The 17,707-nt window shown below is 46.7% G+C and overlaps 1 protein-coding gene across 1 annotated transcript; it reads left to right on the top strand.

Annotated features, from left to right (window-relative positions):
* Positions 1 to 1,865: 1,865 nt before the first annotated feature.
* Positions 1,866 to 15,619, top strand: tacc1 (transforming, acidic coiled-coil containing protein 1). The gene is made up of 13 exons (XM_080000317.1): positions 1,866 to 2,415; positions 3,547 to 3,656; positions 7,718 to 9,047; positions 9,961 to 10,021; positions 10,490 to 10,691; positions 12,235 to 12,299; positions 12,419 to 12,550; positions 12,634 to 12,710; positions 12,798 to 12,841; positions 13,117 to 13,280; positions 13,380 to 13,486; positions 13,599 to 13,719; positions 13,855 to 15,619. The coding sequence occupies exons 1-13, from the start codon at positions 2,267 to 2,269 to the stop codon at positions 13,918 to 13,920; spliced, it is 2,628 nt and encodes an 875-aa protein (XP_079856443.1). The 5' UTR covers positions 1,866 to 2,266; the 3' UTR covers positions 13,921 to 15,619.
* The last annotated feature ends 2,088 nt before the right edge of the window (positions 15,620 to 17,707 follow it).

Below are 17,707 nucleotides of genomic sequence, written 5' to 3'. Positions count from 1 at the left end.
CCTGTTCTGCTTGGGTCACACAAAGGAACGCCAGATTCCCGTGCACTAGTAGTGGTGGTGGTCGTGGCTGGAAAGGAAAGGGGAAGGAAGGGGGGTTGTCTATTGTCAGGAAAGAAAGAAAACACACAGCGTGTAAACACACACACACACACACACACTCACTCACTAGGTCGCCACAAAACCTCCCTTGTTCTACCTGCTTGTCTCTGCTCATGCACTTTTTAGAACAGACCTAAGACAAATGGTCAAACGGCCACAAAGGCTTCCCTCTACAACTATCACTGCCATTAAGTTCATTTAAAGCGCAAAGGATTATTATGAGAACAAGGCGTGTTCTCTGGCTTGTGGAAAATGCTAACACTATAAAGCTGCGTAGAAGCACTAGGAATCTTTGATGACAGTGGTTATGTAACCTGCAGATTCTTCTTTCTTCAATCAACAGCGGAGCCATGGAAAAAAAGGCCACGATGCCAACCCAAAAGGCGTCCATTAGAAATCCCTCAAAGATTTTGAGTATTTAGTGTTGTGTGGTGGCTGCAATGTTGTTGGTGTGCGACAAAAGGCCGTCATTAAGTTTTATTCGCATATGTTTCTCTGCTCATGACCATACTTTGTACAATTGTGTTAATGAATGGTAATAAAGCCGGTTTCCCGTCGCTGGTTCCCTGGCCTCGTTCAGAGCGACTAGAGAGGCAAAACCAATCTTCCATTGTGAGACTTATCTCCTGATGCATTCAAATGTTCCTCAATGCGATCAAAAGCAGGCGAGGCAGATTCCTTTGAGTTTGCACATTTCTGGAAAAGGGAAAAAATAGGCTTTAGCTGGAACATCTGTCAGCACCACATTAAAGGGAATTGGACTGATCCGTACGCTCCGGTGATCGTCTTCCTTTTATTACATCTTAACTACGAGCAGCACATGATCAAAGTGCGCAGGGATTCCCCTCATCCTCCCTCCAACCTGAGCTCCAGCGGACCCAGACGTTGAAAATAAGTGGACGGAACGGAGCCTCCACCCTCTTTTCCTGGTCTAGACTGTGGAAACTCTCAGCTCTGGAGAACATGTGCACCTCTTTATCGATGGGAAATTAAAGGGCGTTTTGCAAGTGCATCTTGAGGTACTATTTCTGAAGTATAATACAGAACCTACATTATCATGTCATGGTTGTGTTCCCTAACGCACAAGAATTAGAACTTTACGTCAGGGTTCTCTCATTTTTACATGAATTATTATCTAATGTCTGTGGCAATATAAGTAACTAATATTTTGAGGAGAAAGGGTTGATAAGAATTTGGATATCATAATATCAAGGAGGTTTTATGACTTTATGGAGGAAAATTTTTCTAAATTCCTTTACTATTTAACAACTATTGAATTAGATGCTTTGCTGGTTTATACACTCCTTTTGGGGGTTGTTTGTGTATTTGAGGTGATGTCAACACTCTTGGTATCAGCCTGGATGGACTGGAAGACATAGCTCTAGCAGAGTGGATCTCTTGGGGCTATGAAACAGAACCAGTTCCTCTGGTTCTGCACGGCTGCCGGGGAATGAGATGAAAACAGTCAAACAGCCCGGGGGGAAGCAAGGGGTTAAGCTCTGGCCTCGCATTCCTAATGTCTCCCTTCTGGGCAGTAAAACGTGGAGCCCCACCAGTTCTGCCTCGCTACTCCTCCTCCTGATTCTTCAACGTTTGTTTTCTCTTTCCCTCCTTCTGCCGCTGAGTGGAAGAGCTGCCTCGGCAGGGAGATACCATTCTCTAACCGCGGGGGCTGCGAGTGCCAGTGGTGGCTCCGCCGAAGCCCCGTTTCTGAGAGACGAGCTTCCTGCCTCACCCGCGGTCCCAGGCTCCCAGTGGGCCGGTCCCGGGGTGGAGATTTGGGTGGGGGGGGAGGACGCAGGAGGAGAGAGAGTGAGAGCAGCCTTTTTGGAAGCCAGCTGATCAGAGCTGTGGCGTTGTGCTCTGCCAGGGAGGCAGTGCGAGGGGTCGCGTGACTGGAAAGGAAAGGGGATATACACACAAGAGAGAAAGCGAGCAGCTGAAGCCTTTCTCATCTCCGGAAGGACACCCTGGTGTGAAGCTGCTGGCTGGGAAGGGGAAAGCGGGGCTGCGAAGAAAGCCGCCGCGTGAAGATGTGAGCGCTCTTGAGATGCTGGACATTTTTGGGGAGAGCACAGCAGCGAGGGAAGAGGAACAACAACCCAGGGCCACGGACCACGGCAGCGAGGCGCACCTGTAGGACGGTCGGCGGCGCGGGAACGTAGACATGTCTTGGCTGTCACCTGTGTCGTGGGCCAAATGGACGTGGACGGCGGTGCGAGGAGGGGAAGGAGAGGAAGGGGACGAGGAGGGAAGGGAGGAAGGAGAGCAGGGAGCGAGGACGGAAGAAGAGGACGAGAGATCCCAAGGCTGCAGGCGAGTGTTTTGCCAACAGCTTGGCCTCGGAAAGACTGACAGCGAGATTCACACTGTGTGTGTGTGTACGTGTGTGTACGTGTGTGTACGTGTGTGTGTGTGTGTGTGTGTGTGTGTGTGTGTGTGTGTGCTTCTTCACTCGTGGTTTTGTGGAATCAAGAACGTCTTGGGCTTTTGGAGATTTAACAACTGCAATAATGAAAGCCACAGCCTTGACAGTTTGTTATCCACAGAGAGTCATTCACTGCAGGGAAAAAGCATCACTTACAATGCGATGCACCCCTGTTCTGCAGTGTTTGAATCTCACTTAGGTTTGCTTTAGTTTAGGGAAAATGAAGTATTTCCTGGTGTGTTTCTGTCTGTGTAGCTTGAATCTGGTGAGGTAGAATGTGCTCCTTTTTTTTTTTTCTTTGTTCTGCTATCTGACTTCCTTCTTTCTGTGGCTTCAGATAGACAACACGCAGAGCAGCACCAAGGGCAGGTGCAAATTAGATCAATGATTTAATCATCATAATGCACGCAGATAGAAAGAGACACACACACACACACACACACACACACACACACACAAACTTTGTGTGTGTGTCCGCTGTGTGCTTTTGATAACATTGTCTTGTAGAAGGGCGTCAGTAGTGGGAGTTGGGTTTGTTTATCAGCTTAACGCAAGTATGGACTGGAACACAAACACCGGGGAACTCAGTGCCGAGTCATTAAGCGCTGCTCACAGAATCACTCCTTATCAACAAGCTATCATGATGGGTCGTGTCAACAGGCAGAAGAAATCTCCACCTACATTTCACGTTATCCGTTTTTTGGGCACTGTTCATTTAAGCGTTTTAGCAGTGTCGTACGTATTCTGTCTTTTTTTTTTTTTTTTTCGACGACCTTTCATCAAGACTGTGAATCAGTGTGTTGCTTCATGTCAAACCCAACTGAACCCTGAACTAGAACCGCTTTTTGGTCCCTGTGCTGCAGTCTGCCGCACCGTGCCTTGAAACTCAGAGGAAATAGTACAGTAAACCCCCCCATTTCCTTTCCTTCTCTCTCCATCTCTTGCTCTCTTTCCACCACACCTTCTCCTTCACTCTATGTTCATCTCTCTCTCTCTCTCGGTCTCTCTCTCCCACACAGCTCTGACTCAGAAGGCCATTTTGAGACCCCTGAAGCAGCGACTCCAGTCCACGCTCCTCTGCCGTCCCTGGGAGAGCTGGACAACAACAACACACATGCAGGCAAAGCAGGTGAGCACGGCAAACAAAGGCAGAGCAGGGAGAGCGGAGGACAGACAGACCCAGGGCAGAGGCGGCGTTTCCGAAATGCAAATACGGCTGAGAAAAGCTCGCCACCGTCAAGTTACCACAGCGACTAGTCTGTGTCTGGGCCCGCTGGGTACATCTTGAATGGCATAATGTGCATGTGTGTGTGTGTGTGCGCGCGCATGATGATGACATCCCAGAAGAGGTGGATACTTGTATCCCGGGCTGCGTTGCCCTCGGGCCAGACACCAGATACCTCCCAGCTGCAGGGACACCGTTGGGGAGCTCGTACAAGATGTTCTCGCATGGATCACCACATTTAAATGTTTTATTGTCATGAAATAATGTCTTGACACAGTTCTCCAGGTATCTTATTTGATCAGTTTCCATTGAACTAATGGATTCCGCTACAACGTCTTGATTGTGCTGGTGACACATGAGCTTCACCAAAGCGGTGGAAGTGGAGACATACACACGCGCCTATTCAACTTATTTTACTGGTTCTATCTTTTTATTCCCCAACGAATATCTGTATGTAATGCTTCCATCGCCACTAAGTCGGTGTACAACGGGATCACAAATCGATAACTCAAAAAACAAGCGAACCAGCCGAGCTCCCTCACACCAGAGCAGCAGTGAATTCAAATTCAAAAGACGCTTGACCAGTTTGCTGGCATGTGTACTGCGCTGGGAGTCCCTCAGGTTGTGGCCGTGATGAGGGAGTCACCAGTGTCACTGTGATGTGACACGTTGGGAGGAGGGGCCTCGGGAACACTGTGGGAATGGCCTTTGCTCTGGAATTCAACAGGTCGGACAAAAGCTTCGGCCCCCTGGCATTGTTTGGGGGAAGAGGTCTGAGGGGGAAGATCGTATGAACATGTTGTTACCAGGCAGACCCCCATTCCTAGAGCTCAATTTCTTTTAGGAGCCTTGAAAGCAGTATTATGGTTGTATGTGATGTAAATAGGAAACTCTGATGCAGAGGTTGTATGAATGCAGACGCTGTAAAAAGACTCTGTTGTGTGTGTGTGTGTGTGTGTGTGTGTGTGTGTGTGTGTTTGTTGAGCTCGTTACTATAAAAAAGTGCAGTTATTCGTTACACTACTCATTATATTATATTTATGTTATACTCCTCAAAATTGCTAATTGTGTCCTTTCTCCTCAAAATTAAGACTTTGCCTGTGAATGCCTGTGTGAATGTCGGGGTAATCGCTGCTAAGTTCAGCCAAGGCTTCACCTACTGATACTACCTGTGTCTTCTACATGTTCATCCGTGGTTCTCAAACTTTTAGTACTGTACCCCGTCCAAGATACTTTTTCAGCTGAGCACCCTCTTCACTGGCATTGGGAGAAAAAAATAAGAAAATTAACATTGATGATGTTGCGTCGTATGTGTTTTTTTTAAACATTATCTACAACCAATATTTTTTAATACATTTGTTTTTTTACATTTTCGGAGTACCCACTGCAGTACCCCAAAGTACCCATATCGGTACGACTACCCCCCTTTGAGAAACACTGTTCTATGTAGTGGAATGGGAATATGTAGTGGCGGCACGGATCCATCCAGTGAGTAAGTTCCCGAAGCGTCACGTTCCCTCCATCCATGTTTGTTTACACTTACACTCGCTCCCACATGCAGATAACGCAAAGCACGTGACGTAAAATATTGCCGTAAAGCAGTTCTGCCGCTGATTTGCAACTTTGCTTAGGGCGGGGCCGTATGAGCAGCTTTCCTGGCAGTGGGCGTGATCAGGTCACGTGATGTTTTTGTCATGACGCACAGCAGATAAACCCAATGAGCCCAACTGGGGGTTTAACTGTAATATTACTAAGATGTTATTAGTAATTCGTTACACTACTCGTTACTTGGAAAATTTATATTATTACCGTAACGGGTTATTGCCCAATACTGGTGTGTGGTTGCGGGAGGGAAACCCAGAAATATCTGCATTTGAGAAGTCAGATGATGAGGAGTGAGTAGAGAGTTGTTAACTTTCATCACAACCACAAAGCATATTTTCTGCAGCTGTGGAAACTTACTCTGGCTCCGTGTCAGTGAGTAGGGCCTATTCCTGGCAGAGGGTCGTTCAAGTGCCTCTAGAAAGCTCTACTAATATAAACGCGCCGATAGTTTTGTTTGCCACGCGTATCCAAAGTCTCCATTACTAAATCAGTGGCAGGCTATACAACAGAGAGAAAACTTCTAAATATTGTTTCAACAGCTCTGTATTAAATCGGCTTTCCACCTGAAAGCCCAGTACTGGATCAATGATGTTGGATAATGGATAATGCTGCTTTGCACTGATTGTGTAATGATTGTGCTTTAAAAAAAAAAATAACTATCAATTCAATTCAAACAATGAAACACTGATTTGAAATGTGATCATTGAATTGACTGTTAATCATTAAATTAACATATTATTCAATTTGATGTCAAGTCGTTTTCTTGTAAATGAAATGATTATTTGATTTGAATATTTTAATCCATGATGCATTTATCTAATGTCTTTTTATTTTATATTGTAAGCACCAAAAAAACAAAAACAAGCATGAAATGGAACAGAGATAACAAGGTTAAAATAAATCAGACTGTGAACTATGTACTGTCGTACTGAACTGTGGAGTTAACTGCTTAACTGTTTTTTGTGGTCCAGATTTTTTTGGGCGGGCCAAAATCAGGTACTCATGATGTAACGCGTTCCTACCTGGTATGGCCCCTCCCCGAGCACTATATAATAGAGGAAGGCGTTCGTCAGTGGATTCTCTCGCTCAATTGCGACGAGTTACTTCAGCCTACGCTAGTTTATCTAGCTATAGCGCCTTCGTCCAGCAAATGCATCTTCCCTGGATGCCAGAATGTACATAACAGCTCGGCCTCCTTATTTACATTTCCGTTCCGTTCCGAGCGTTGTGGTTCCCCCAGCTCTGTGCCCTCCCACGCGGGCCCACAGAGCGGGGCCCTGAAGGGGGCTGTCCCCGGGCGCACCGGGAGCTGGAACCGAGCCCCGCTCACCGGGTGTGTATTGGACTGGTTGTATTTGACACTTGAGAGATGCTGCACATCTCCCGCGATTGGGCGTGGATTCAGCGCCTTTGGTGATGCCCCAGTGTCCCCAGAGCAGAGAGAACTGCCTTTTTTTTTTTCACGATTTTGAAACCTTATTTTATATACTCGCCGATCTTTAATCTGCAAGATTTTTAATCATTCAAATTTGGCTGGGTGGTTAATAACACTGTGGTTCTGTGGTGTGACAAACTCAGAACATATTTATTGTTGCTTTACAGCGACTTTAAATGAGTATAATGTGGCACGCAGTACCTGCTTGTAGCACAGTTATAGCTCCTGACAATCTGTTCGGCTGTTTCACCTCCACCAAGGCATGTACGCTGTCTTTTGTGCTCACTCTTCTACACACACTCTTCTACACACACTACACACCCAGAGCGGAGAAGGGGAGGGATGGCAAGAGGGGGGTTGGGAAGAGAAAATAATACAGAAATGGCAAAAGAAAATAACCATTGTATTGTTGAAGCCTTCACTCAGACACTCAAATATAGGCGTGTAAGCACGTAAATATTTTGAAAAATTAAATCAGAGCTGCATGGTCATGCGTATTGATGTGGATATAAATATATCACACAGTCGCTAGTCTCCTAGCAACATAATATTTCATGGATACTGTGAGCATGACACACATGCTGAAATATGTTGATATCTCTCAGGGCCCTGTTAGTTATTACATCACAGCAGTCTGTGTCCCTGTTGTCGTCAGCACTGACCCAAACAAAAATATATTTAACTATTTTTATCAAATGTGTATGATCCTTAACTATGCACCTCACCATGGTAACCATTGCTTTTGAAGTAGCTGGTAGGATATTAGTATGTCCTCAGAAAACCAACCAGCTTTCACCTCAAGTCTTGTTTAGATTTGATTGGCCAGTCTATTTAGGGCAACAATGATCTTCATGGCTCCTCGGTTACTGTGATTTTGTGTTTTGTTACTGTGGCGCTTTCTTAGTGTGATGGTTTTGTTTCCTAGATTTGGAGCAGGAGGAGCACCTGCTGGTAACTGGTGTTGCTGGCGCCGACGACGTGTCCATTGAACACAGCATGGGTCAGGATGAGCCTGTGGTCCCGCTGGGTGGCCCGCTGGACGTCACCATCAGTACCCCAACAGCAGAACAAGCTGAGAACCCTCCGAACGCCTTGTCCTCTGTGCCCTGCCCGGATCCAGATTCGCCCATTGACATGGAGGTTCCTGCATTATCTAAAAGTAGGTCTCCAACCTCTTCACCGACCCCAGAGCAGTCACAGGCCGCAGCCCCAGCTCCAGCCCCCGTTCTGACTCCAGCTACAGAACCGGACACACCCTCCTCCCAGACCAGTGAGCCTGCGGCCAGCACACTTTCACAGCCACCTGAAGAGAACCCCACTGGCGATCCAGAATCACTGACCGAGAGCCTCCTCAGCCAGGCAGAGCCCGATCGATCCCCGAAACCCCACAAATCGAAGCCTTTGTCCCTGAAGATAGACGTACCACAGAAGGAGTCTGTTCAGGAAGAAGAGGAAAAGGAACTCTTTGTCCCCAAGGGCAGTTACAACTTTGACCCCGATCAACTGGATGACAGTTTTAACCCCTTTGTAAGTGGTGGATCGAAAATCCAGAATTCCCCTCCACCATGCGGCCCCATGTTTCTCCCCAGGTTCGAGCCACTGGGCGGCTCGCAACCTCCCTCAGAGGATTGCGCTGCATTTCAACCTGAGGTCCAAGTTATGGAGTCATCAATAGACACAAAGCCCGTGAAGTTAGAGTTTGGTCTGGACGAGGGGGAAACCAGCAAGCCGCCTCCAAAGAAGTTAGGTGGGAAAAAGACCCCCCGTAAGCTCCCAGGCAAAAAGCAGAGACCCAAAGCATCAGGGCCTGCCAGTAAACCAGCCCCAGAACCTACAGCACCTGAGCCGGACTCCCAAGCATTCCCAGAACCGGTCTCTGTGCCAGCAGTGGACAGCACTTCTACGACTGTGGAGTCTTCGCCTATGAACCTGGATGATGTTCCTATTCCCAAGGCAACGTATAAATTTGATCCCACCCAGTGGGACGACCCCGACTTCAATCCATTCGGTAGCAATAGCAAAGCGAGCAGCTCTCCTGTTCTCCCCAAGGGCTCCTACAGCTTTGACCCGGACAACTTTGATGACTCCGTGGACCCCTTCATTCCCTCCCAAGCTGTTGGCAACGAGGACTCCGTTGACACTAGCGCTCCTCAGCCTGAGAACAAGGTAAAGGATGGAGGGGAACAGAAAAAAGTGCCAAAGGAGGAGAAGAAAGTGAGACAACCTCCTAAGAAAAGCAAGGACCAGCCCACCACGTGAGTGAATTGACAAACCTGCTCTCAACTTTCCATCCATTCAGCGTTCCTTGAGGTAGTGTAAATAAATGAAGAGCTAATATTTAGCCCCACGATTTTTGGGGGAAAGGACTCATTCAGTTCTTAAAGGTTTGTTTGGAGTACAAACAACGTGCCTGTGTTTTTGTCCCAAGGTTATTTTCGTGCTATATCCACACGTGTTAAGATGCATAGTAAACCCTGCTTTCAACGCATGCCCAACATTTAACAGTGCATATTTGCCAGTGATATGATTCGTGAGTAGGTTATAAACAGGCTTTAAAATGCTTATCTTGTTAGCGGTAGGTCTGTTCTCAGCTTGGACGTCCCTGCTGGCATCTCATGTCTATGACCCCCCCCCCCCCCCCCCCCCCCAAGTACTTAAGACTTACTGCTGAGCATCTAACACTCTGAGCCAGCACCTCTAGTCACTCACTGGCATTCCTTTGTCTCTTCCCTGTCCGTCCATCCTCCTCGTCCCTTTTCCCTTACCTCACCCTGCACCTTCCATCCTCCATCCTTCCCTCCTTTTGTTCTCTTCTGCCACTATCAACCTCTGCTTTGGTCCTCCTCTGTCGGGCTCAGGACTTCTGAACAAGTCGAGTTTCTCTGTTTTCTGTTGTAAGTACTCTCTGTCGCTCTATCGATGCACTCATTCCCTCGCCTTTCTCTCTCTCTCTCTCTCTGCCTTTTCACTCCGGGTCCCGTGCAATGCTTTTCCTTTTTGGTTGCATGGGTTGCTTATTAACAAACTGTTCGGAGAGCATGTTAAGCCATTCCGCCTCTTAGGCACTCGGAGGTGAGAGCTGTCCTGTCTCATCTCCCCATTAGAATATAACTGAAGGCATTTTTAGTTGTTATTCAGAAATTTTATGTCACCGTGTGTTTGTTTCAGGAACTCCTGTAAAGTGAAGAAATATGACAACCAAACGTCAGCCCTAGATGTTTGTAATCAGGTAATGTGTGTGTGTGTGTGTGTGTGTGTGTGTGTGTGTGTGTGTGTGTGTGTGTGTGTGTGTGTGTGTGTGCGTGTGCGTGTGCGTGCATCATTTGATAAAAATGTTCCCCCTTCCGCAGGAACATTGCAATGCTTCAGCAGCTCTCTGCCCATTTTCCCTCAGCTCTTCATTTGCACAGGCACACACACATGCGCACACACACACACACACACACACACACACACACACACACACACACATACACACACACACACACACACACACTTACGAATCTCCAGCTGACTGAAGCATCAGCGTGTTCAGTTCTGCTGAGCTGGAGTGATACAGATGCACATCGATGACTCGCTTGATGACTCAGCAAAGAAAGTTGCCTGCGAACATGGCAAATGAGAATGTCAAATTGTGAGCACTTAAGTTAGTCATAGCGGCGATGGAAGTAATGAATCCCTTGTCACCCGTCTCCAGGAGGAGGACGTGGTGGTGGTCCAGGCCCCAGATATCGCTCACAGAGTGCGCCACGCGACCGACGAGGAGAAGCTGGCGTCCACGGGCATCATGGGCCAGATCCAGGTCATCCAGGAGGACAGAGGAGACTCTGAATGCAGTAAAAGACTCGCCAAGATTCAGCCCGTCAGTGATGTGGCTGTTCTAGACGGTATTACAGACGGTAAGCCACAAGAGATACGGCAGATAATGGGGCTTTTATAAATATTGCTCAGGGGAGTTGGGTTCCAGTGGTGCATAGTGAGATTGAATTAGCGCTGTCATTCATCGGGTTATTGTGGTGGGATGCATCAGTGCAAAGTTACAGTCTTGAGGGAACATCCGACCCGGGTAAAAAGGTTCACGCTTCTTTGCTGAGTTTTATTTTGTTAGCAGCACGCTTCAGCCAAAGTAATTGATTGCTTAATAATTGAGAGTTTGACCAGATTTTTCCTAGAAGCATTGTCTTCATATTCTTATAATCTGATGCGAAAAGCTATGATTACCTTTCAATAAATCACCTAGATTTATAAGTTTGTGTTTATTTACACCTAAGCTCAGACAAATGTTTGTTATTTATTGGAAAGAGGGTAAACCAGCAAAGTGCAGGCATACGCCCATCAGCCACAACATTAAAACCACCACTAATAACACTAATATAAACTCCCCCTCGTGACGCCAAAACAGCTGTGACCCGTGGAGGCATGGACTCCACAAGACACCTGAAGGTGTCCTGTGGTATCTGGCACCAAGACGTTCGCAGCAGATCCTTCAAGTCCTGGAAGTTGTGAGGCAGGGCCCCCCTGGATCAGGCTTGTTGTTCCAGCACATCCCACAGATGCTCCGTCAGATCGGACCCTAACCCCACCCATCCACATGATGTAGAAGAAAACATGATTCATCAGACCAGGCCACCTTCTTCCATTGCTCCATGGTCCAGTTCAGATGCTCATGTACCCATTGTAGGAGCTTTCAGGGGTGGACAGGGGTCGGCTTGGACACTCTGAGTCGCTCTGTGGCTACACGGCTCCATACACATCAAGCTGTGATGCACTGTGTGTTGTGACACCTTTCTATCATAGAAGCATTCACTTTTTCACCAAGTTGTGCTACAGTAGCTCTTCTGTGGAGTCGAACCAGAAGAGCTAGACTTCACTCCCCACGAACATCAATGAGCCTTGGGCGTCCATGACCCTGTCACCGGTTCACCGGTTGTCCTTCCTTGGAGCACTTTTGGTAGGTAGTAACCACTGCATACCAGGAACACCCCACAAGACCTGTGGTTGTGGAGATGCTCTGACCCAGTCGTCCAGCATCACAATGTGGCTCTTGTCAAAGTCACTCAGATCCTTACGCTTGTCCATTTTTCCTGCTTCCGACAGATCAACTACAACAACTGACTGTTGACTTGCTGACTGGTATATCCCAGCCCTTGACAGGTGCCATTGGAACCAGATGATCAATGTTATTCACTTCACTTGTCAGTGGTTTTAATGTTGTGGCTGATGAGTGTAGAGAATGGTAAAAAGATTCATGAAAGGCCCCATATACTGTAAGTGCCATAACCCTTTTCCAGGTTGAAGGTGGAACTGTATTTGGGATTCCCCAATGTTCTTATTTTGAGGAGTAAAGAATGAAATTGCATTCTCTCCTCACTAAAAAAAATGTAACTGATATCCAACCATAGATCTATAATGAATTACTCTAATTTTTTTTCCCCGCTGTAGGCCCTGAGTCTAAAACAGCAGAAGACCTGGATGAGAAGGACACGTTGGGTCTGAAACACGACACAGTAAGTTCACCGAACACGTGAGGATCTTTGTCCCTCCCGGCGGTGCAGGAGCCTCTGTACTAGAAGCGTTGTTAGTTAGTTTTTGAAACATTTTCTTTTTTTTTTTTTTCTATGCACAGAATGAGGAGGTGTCTATCGTGCAGCCGTCAAAGGTGACCGGTGAGATCCATGACGCAGGGACCCCCACCCGGGAGGGCGTGGCCATGAGCGAGATGGACAAGGCCGCCGTGCTGACGCTCATCAGAGAAGAGGTGCCGAACAAGCACTTCACTCGTCACTCTACGTCCCCGTTGCTCTTTCTGCAACAAACCCTTTTTATCCTTCTCCTCATTAGATCATCTGTAAAGAGATGGAGGCCAACGAGTGGAAGAGAAAGTACGAGGAGTGCCGAGCGGAGGTGATGGAGATGAGGTGAGAAGCGGCGGCGTTGTTCACCGCAGGATCGCCACTCGAATGGCACTTTGCAGGACTTGGCTCATTTCCATTTCCTCCCGACAGGAAAATAGTTGCAGAATATGAGAAAACCGTCGCACAGATGATCGGTGAGTTGGATGTGGTGTTTTTCCTGCTCTGTTCTTTGAACGAAGACTGAAGATTGGGACAGCTCTCCCAAAATCGGAGACATAATCTTCAGTGACTTTGCCGTACGATAATGAATTAAAATGACCGTAAATAACAATGTGGCGTGAATGCAAAGTGTATTTAGATTCTATCTGCGGTTGAAATGGAGCCCAAGAGGATTGTTCTTTGGTTTGCATTCGGGAGGCCCCACTTTGTTGTCAAAATGTGACCTTTTCTTCCCCCTCGACGTCGGCAGAGGACGAGCAGCAGCAGAAAACCCTTTCCTGCAACAAGAGCGTCCGGCAGCTGACCATAGAGCGGGACCAGGCCCTGGCCGACCTCAACTCCGTGGAGCGCTCCCTCTCGGACCTCTTCAGGAGGTACGAGAGCATGAAGACGGTGCTGGAGGGCTTCAAGAAGGTCAGTGCAGCCGAACGGAAACGACGTCCCCGCCCCGTCGCCGCGACGGGGGAGCGGGCGAGTGACGAGTGATGGCACCCCCTGCTTGTGTCTCCTCAGAACGAGGAGGTGCTGAAGAAGTGCGCCCAGGAATACCTGGTGCGCGTCAAGCAGGAGGAGCAGCGCTACCACACCCTGAAGATCCACGCTGAGGAGAAGCTGGACAAGTAAGGACCGCGTTGGATACGACGTTTGGCCGAATCCTCATCCGAGGCCTGCGTTTGCGTGGGCCGACGCCGAATGTCCGCCCCATTCTCTCTGTCTTTCTCCTCCACCCAGGGCCAACGGGGAGATAGCCCAGGTGCGTACCAAGGCCAACGCTGAGAGCATCGCACTGAGCGCCAGCCTGAGGAAGGAGCAGATGAAGGTGGAGTCACTTGAAAGAGCTGTACTTCAAAAGGTAGGACGGCTCACAGAAATCCCACGTTTCGGATCCCGTTTGAACCCACATGTATTCATCGACTGTTTTTTTTATTTTTGTTTTGTTTTTTTACCTTTTTCATACCGGATAAACCTTTCTCTCCGTCCCTCGTAGAATCAGGAGATTGAGGAATTGACGAAAATCTGCGACGAGCTGATCGCCAAACTTGGAACAAACTGAAACGCCGTCGGTGCAGCTTGTCGCTCCCTCGCCCTCTCCCCTGTCCCACGCTCCTCCCGCTGCGCCCTGGCATGTAAATAAAACACAACACGTATATCACGTTTTTTTTCGCGAACAGGTTTTTCTGTGTGGTATTTTTTTTTTTATTAAAATGAGAGTGTACTTGCAACTCGTAGCTTTCAAGCAAAAAAAACAACAAAAAAAACCCACGTATAGTCTCTACTGCAAGTAATTCAACATTTGAAGCGCACACTATTTTTTGGTTAAGCTTGTATAGTCAAGTAAGGATATGAGTTGATACTGACATTTGGGATTTTAATTGCATTGAAGGTTTGGAACAATTGACGGGTTTTCCTAAGACTGAATTGCCAAGTCAGTTTTGATATTAAGAATTTTGAAAACGTATAAACGCTCATCAGCATTTTACACACCTCGTTTAAATAATGTGGACATTTACATGGGAGAGATATGTGCAATATGTGGGCAAAGCCTAGATTGACGTACTTAGACCACGGATTCATTTTGAGTGCTGGTGATATAATATTCTACAAAGAGGGATTAACCATTGAGTGCGCGAAACCAATCATAGAATATATAAAGTTATACTTATGGTACACATTTAAGATTGCTTCCCATACGTCTGCCTGCAGCTATATGTTTATTTTCTAGTTGCCATATGTTTCGAAAGGCATCCAATAAAATATCAACTCAAATATCAACATTACAGAGCATAAGGTATTTTTATAAACTGACAGTTGCACATGATGACATTCTATGGTCATATGGAACCACATTATATATTATATATTATATATAACTATATTGTATGGTTTGACAGTGATGAGTTTAGAGAAGAGGCATTGCATCATATTTAGGGAATAACTTTATTATTTGTCTAGGTATCCTCATAATAATGAACCAATTTCCATCGTGGATTTACCCTCACTCTACCTGAGAGTGTTGAAAGCAGGCGTCATATATTGCCAGCGATGCAGATTTTGTTTGATTATTTCCATACTTTGTCTGTAAAACCAACTCTTGCGAATGTGCCTTTATTTTGATGTCTTTGTACAAACAGTGTCAAACCTCAACACCTTTTTTTATGACCCTCACCCTCTTGCCAAACTCCACTTGCCAAAGTGTGTATCCGCGGTGCATGATGAAATGATCCTTTGTGATACAGTGAATTCTCCATGTGTGCTCATGGTGAAGTGCATTCATGGTCATAACTAACATGTTATTATTGCTGGCATGGTCTTTCGGTGAAAGAAGACCGTGGAGCCGTACATCTATTGCCAATTCTGTCAGAGATTCCTTGATCTAATCAAACTTCCAAGAGCACAAGGGTTAATTTGTTTATTTATTATTTTGGATATGCAGAAGAAGGAACTGTATATAACTTTTAAGGAACAAGGTTTTTCCTTCCTGGATCAGAATCAGCTGTCAAACATCGTTGCCAAATCACATTGGTTTCAATATAATTGTGTCCTATGGTGTCAGCATTGCATTTGTTTAAAGGTGCGTTCAGATGAAAAAGTCGCGGTCGAACTTGTGTATATTTTATACAAAAATAAAAAAATCATTATTTTTGTCCTTAATGTTTGTAAAATGCAAGGAAACTAACAAGTCCAGATTCAATGTTAAATGTCATATTTTGTGCTCAAAGCATTCCTGAATAAATGATTAAGATTTAAATATACCATGCCTTTTATTTATTTGTTGAGACATATAACTTCCTAACTAATAATTCAGCTGTATTAAAGGATTGTTTGTTATCTTGCCAACATTTCCAGGTTTGATTCTAGAATATTAAGTATTTTGCTTAAAGGCAACAGGGTAAATCCTGAGGGTGCAGAGGCTGTGGCTGCACCCTGGCCCTTGGCATTACATTGGACATAGATCTCCAGAATAATAAGTACATTGATGATACTTCTATACCCATACATCCAGGCCCCCTGTAGCAGAGTTTGGCCACCACTACAAAGAAAAGAAAGTGGAAAATAGTCGTCTAACAAGGCCTGTACTGTCTTTTAGCCACTCGGTGGCGCAATACCACAGCGCAACACTTCCAAAAAAATAACCCAAGTGTTTTCTGTCATTTATGACAGAAGACGCCTGCTGCGCTGGACACATGGAGTGTAAATTGGAATCTAATTAATTTTACAACAGTCTTTCATTGAAATAGCACTGAAATAGATGATGATGATTATTATTTTTAATAATAATCATCATCATTATTATTATTATCATTATTAATCATCATCATTATAATCATCATCTTCATCATTTGTTATAATCATCATTATTAATATCATCATCATTACTATAATCATCATTATCATCATCATTATTATCACCATCATTATTATTATTATTATTATCATTATTATTAATCATCATCATTATAAGCATCATTTTCATCATTTGTTATAATCATCATCATTATTATCATCATCATTATTATTATTATCATCATTATTAATCATCATTATTATAATCATTGTCATCATCATTATTATTATCATCATTATAACCATTATTATTATCATCATTATTAGAATCATTATTATTATTATTGCCGTTATCATTATCATCGTCATTTTTATTGTTATTATTATTATCATTATCATTATCATTATTGTTATTATTATTATTATTATTATTATTATTGTGGTTCTTTTTGTTCTTTTAAATGACGTTGTTTTTTATCTTAGCTATGTAATAAGTGGCTGTATGACATATTCAACCACGACATCCGGAACGAACGCGCTTGAAAAACGACCAGAAGCCGCGACTCCAAACGCGGAGTCGCTCGCCGTCGACGCTCGCCCCTCCACGCGGAGGGGTCCCCGGCGCGGAGGGGCCCCTGATGGGAGGAGAGGGTCCCCGGCGCGGAGGGGTCCCCGGCGCGGAGGGGCTCCTGATGGGAGGAGAGGGTCCACGCCGCGGAGGGGCCCCTGATGGGAGGAGAGGGTCCACGCCGCGGAGGGGCCCCTGATGGGAGGAGAGGGTCCCCGGCGCGGAGGGGCTCCTGATGGGAGGAGAGGGTCCCCGGCGCGGAGGGGCCCCTGATGGGAGGAGAGGGTCCACGCCGCGGAGGGGCCCCTGATGGGAGGAGAGGGTCCCCGGCGCGGAGGGGTCCCCGGCGCGGAGGGGTCCCCGGCGCGGAGGGGCTCCTGATGGGAGGAGAGGGTCCCCGGCGCGGAGGGGCCCCTGATGGGAGGAGAGGGTCCCCGGCGCGGAGGGGGCGGGGCTAGGATACAGGGCCCGCAGCCGATTGGTCCGTCGCCGGCGCGCTGGGGGGGGGGGGGGGGGACGGAGTCTATAAAGGGGCGGCACGGCGGCGCGGCCGCAGTGTGAGCCCCCCTCACGGCACCGGAGCTGCCCCGACGCGCCCCGAAAGAGTGAGTCTGTGTGCGTTCATCTCTCAATAGGTCATGTTTTTTGGTTTTTTTCTTTTAATACTTGTACGTTGTGAGCTAACTGTTACTGGTAATCGCTGTCTGACCCCCGGCGGAGTGTCGTCGTCGGACTTGCGGGGCATTCCCATGGCTCTTAAGTGGCATTTGAACGCCGAGCCAAGCCCGGGTCGTTGGGAAGCCGCCTTTCGTCCGCTTGGCTGTCGTTATTGTGCCGTTATGATTGTGATGAGCGGTCTCCCTCAAAAGCGCCTGTGAGTTATGGTTGCGGTGGATGGGGGCTCCCCTGCTCCCCCCGGCCAAGAGTCCTGGAAGGTGCCTGGAGCAGTGAGCTCTAGAAGTCTATAGAATTCTATAACTCTTGTTCG

Source organism: Zeus faber (genome assembly GCF_960531495.2).
Source record: "Zeus faber genome assembly, chromosome: 5".
NCBI classification, from domain to species: domain Eukaryota; kingdom Metazoa; phylum Chordata; class Actinopteri; order Zeiformes; family Zeidae; genus Zeus; species Zeus faber.
This window is presented reverse-complemented; position numbering and strand designations above follow the sequence as displayed.